Raw genomic sequence first — 2,046 nt, 5'->3', positions numbered from 1 at the left:
GGGACGAGGAAGGGGGCGGGGGAGGGGGCGGCGTCTGGCCCCTGGGGGGGTTTGGCGACACGATGGCCGTCGGGATCCCGTTGTTGTTGCTGCAGCGCGGAGGGAGCGGTGGGGGCGGTGTGTGATGACCATTCAACTGATGTTGCTGCTGCTGCTGTTGCTGCTGTTGTTGTTGTTGTTGTTGTTGCTGCTGCCTGGTGCTTGTCTGTCCGATAGCCGCACGTACAATGTTGGGCAGCGGATAGAGCTTGTTCTGCATAGGGCCAAGCCCTGGACTGTCTGACCGGACACTGCTGTTCTCTGATCCGGTACCACTTGGAGAGTATTTCTCCTCGAAGCTGGACTTCCTGTGAACTTTGTAGGTGGGAAAACCTAGAAAAGGAAGTTTTAAAGCAAAATTAATAACGACAATGTTGATTTCAAATACTGGCACAAGGCCAGCAATTTTAGGGGAGGGATTAAGTCAATTACATCGACACCAGCAATCAATAATAATCCTTTCTACTGAAAGAAACGAGAAGTAAAAGGAATTAAGTTTCTACATTAATTTATTATATACATATTTTTACATTTATAGAAATATAGAAACAACGCATTTCATCGTAGAGAATTTACGACTTAAATTTATTATTAACTAGTTTCTCATTCTAACTAATAAGGTTTCACGACAATTCAATATTGTCGGATTTGAGTATTGAACATGGCATATATATTAGCCTATACTCAAAAGGGTGAGTGTCATGGGCTTGAGTAACGTCCAACGATCACTGGAGATTCGGACGAAAATCAGGGTTTTTATAACTACTCATACACGAATCATAGAACCGTAACCCTGTGAAAGATTTCTTCAACGAAGTTCATAATCTGTATATGGGCAGTAATTTTTAACCAATGAGAAATCAATAATTTCTCATGTTCGGGCAAACGAACTTATGTTCTCTCCCCGCCTCTTATGAGTTTGCTACACTACTATAAGCACAAGGCCTGAAATTTGGGGAAAAGGGGTAAGAAGATTATATTGACTCCAGTGCTTGACTGGTCCTTATTCCATCGACCCCCAAAAGGATGAAAGGCAAAGTCGACCTCAGCAGAATTGGAATGTAAAGACAGACATGATGCCATTAAGCATTTTGCCCAGTGTGCTAATGATTCTGCCAGCCTACCACTTTAATAATAATAATAATAATAATAATAATAAATCTTTGTTTGTTTACTTTCATCGTAAAGTTGAATTTATCATTAGCGTCTTATGAAGCTAAATTTATAAGTTCTAAAATTGCAGAAGAATTTGTTGCTGGGCAGTTTAGTTTAATGGTAAAACACTTGACATGTAATCACAGAGATGTGAGTTTGAGTCTCATGGCTGGCCGGTAACGTATTTTTCTGCATTATATGGATAATTTATCCTGATCACGCTATTTATAGCATTATCACGCGTTTGAGAAATAAATTTATTTCTGTATCTTATAATAATAATAATAATAATAATTTCTGCTAAAGGTACAAGGCCTGAAATTTTGGGAGATGGGATAAGTCAATTACATTGACTTCCCAGTGTTCAACTGGTACTTATTTCAGTGACCCCAAAAGGATGAAAGGCAAAGTCGACCTCGACAGAATAGGAACTCAGAATGTAAAGACAGATGAAATGCTGCTAAGCATTATTGCCCATCTTACATTTCTGCCAGTTTGCAGCCTTCTTAATAATAATGATGATGATGAACATTAGAAGCATCAGTTGTGGCGTGCAAGAGAGACGATTGCGCTGGTATGGACATGTGGTGAGAATGGAGGAGGATAGCTGCGTGAAAAAGTGCCACACCCTAACAGTTGAGGGAACCCGTGGAAGAGGTAGGCCCAGGAAGACCTGGGCTGAGGTGGTGAGGCAAGACCTTCGTACATTGGGCCTCACCGAGGCGATGACTACGGACCGAGACCTTTGGAAATGGGCTGTGCGTGAGAAGACCCGGCAAGCCAAGTAAGATCGTTGCCAGTGCCCCTGGACTGGTTCTTGTGCGGGTGGCACATGAGATGCACCATTTTGAG

General features: G+C 42.1%; 1 protein-coding gene across 1 annotated transcript in view; it reads right to left on the bottom strand.

Moving 5' to 3' along the window:
• The window catches only part of LOC106874774 (serine/threonine-protein kinase LATS1), a 106,780-nt gene that overhangs the window by 20,726 nt on the left and 84,008 nt on the right, over window positions 1-2,046 (bottom strand). The window contains exon 4 of the mRNA XM_014922626.2: window positions 6-372. Coding sequence (XP_014778112.1) covers window positions 6-372 — 367 coding nt within the window. The remainder of the gene's footprint in view (window positions 1-5; window positions 373-2,046) is intronic.

The sequence above is a fragment of the Octopus bimaculoides genome, chromosome 27, assembly GCF_001194135.2.
Source record: "Octopus bimaculoides isolate UCB-OBI-ISO-001 chromosome 27, ASM119413v2, whole genome shotgun sequence".
NCBI classification, from domain to species: Eukaryota; Metazoa; Mollusca; class Cephalopoda; order Octopoda; family Octopodidae; genus Octopus; species Octopus bimaculoides.
The sequence above is the reverse complement of the archived record's forward strand: the minus strand, read 5'-3'. Positions and strand labels throughout refer to the sequence as shown.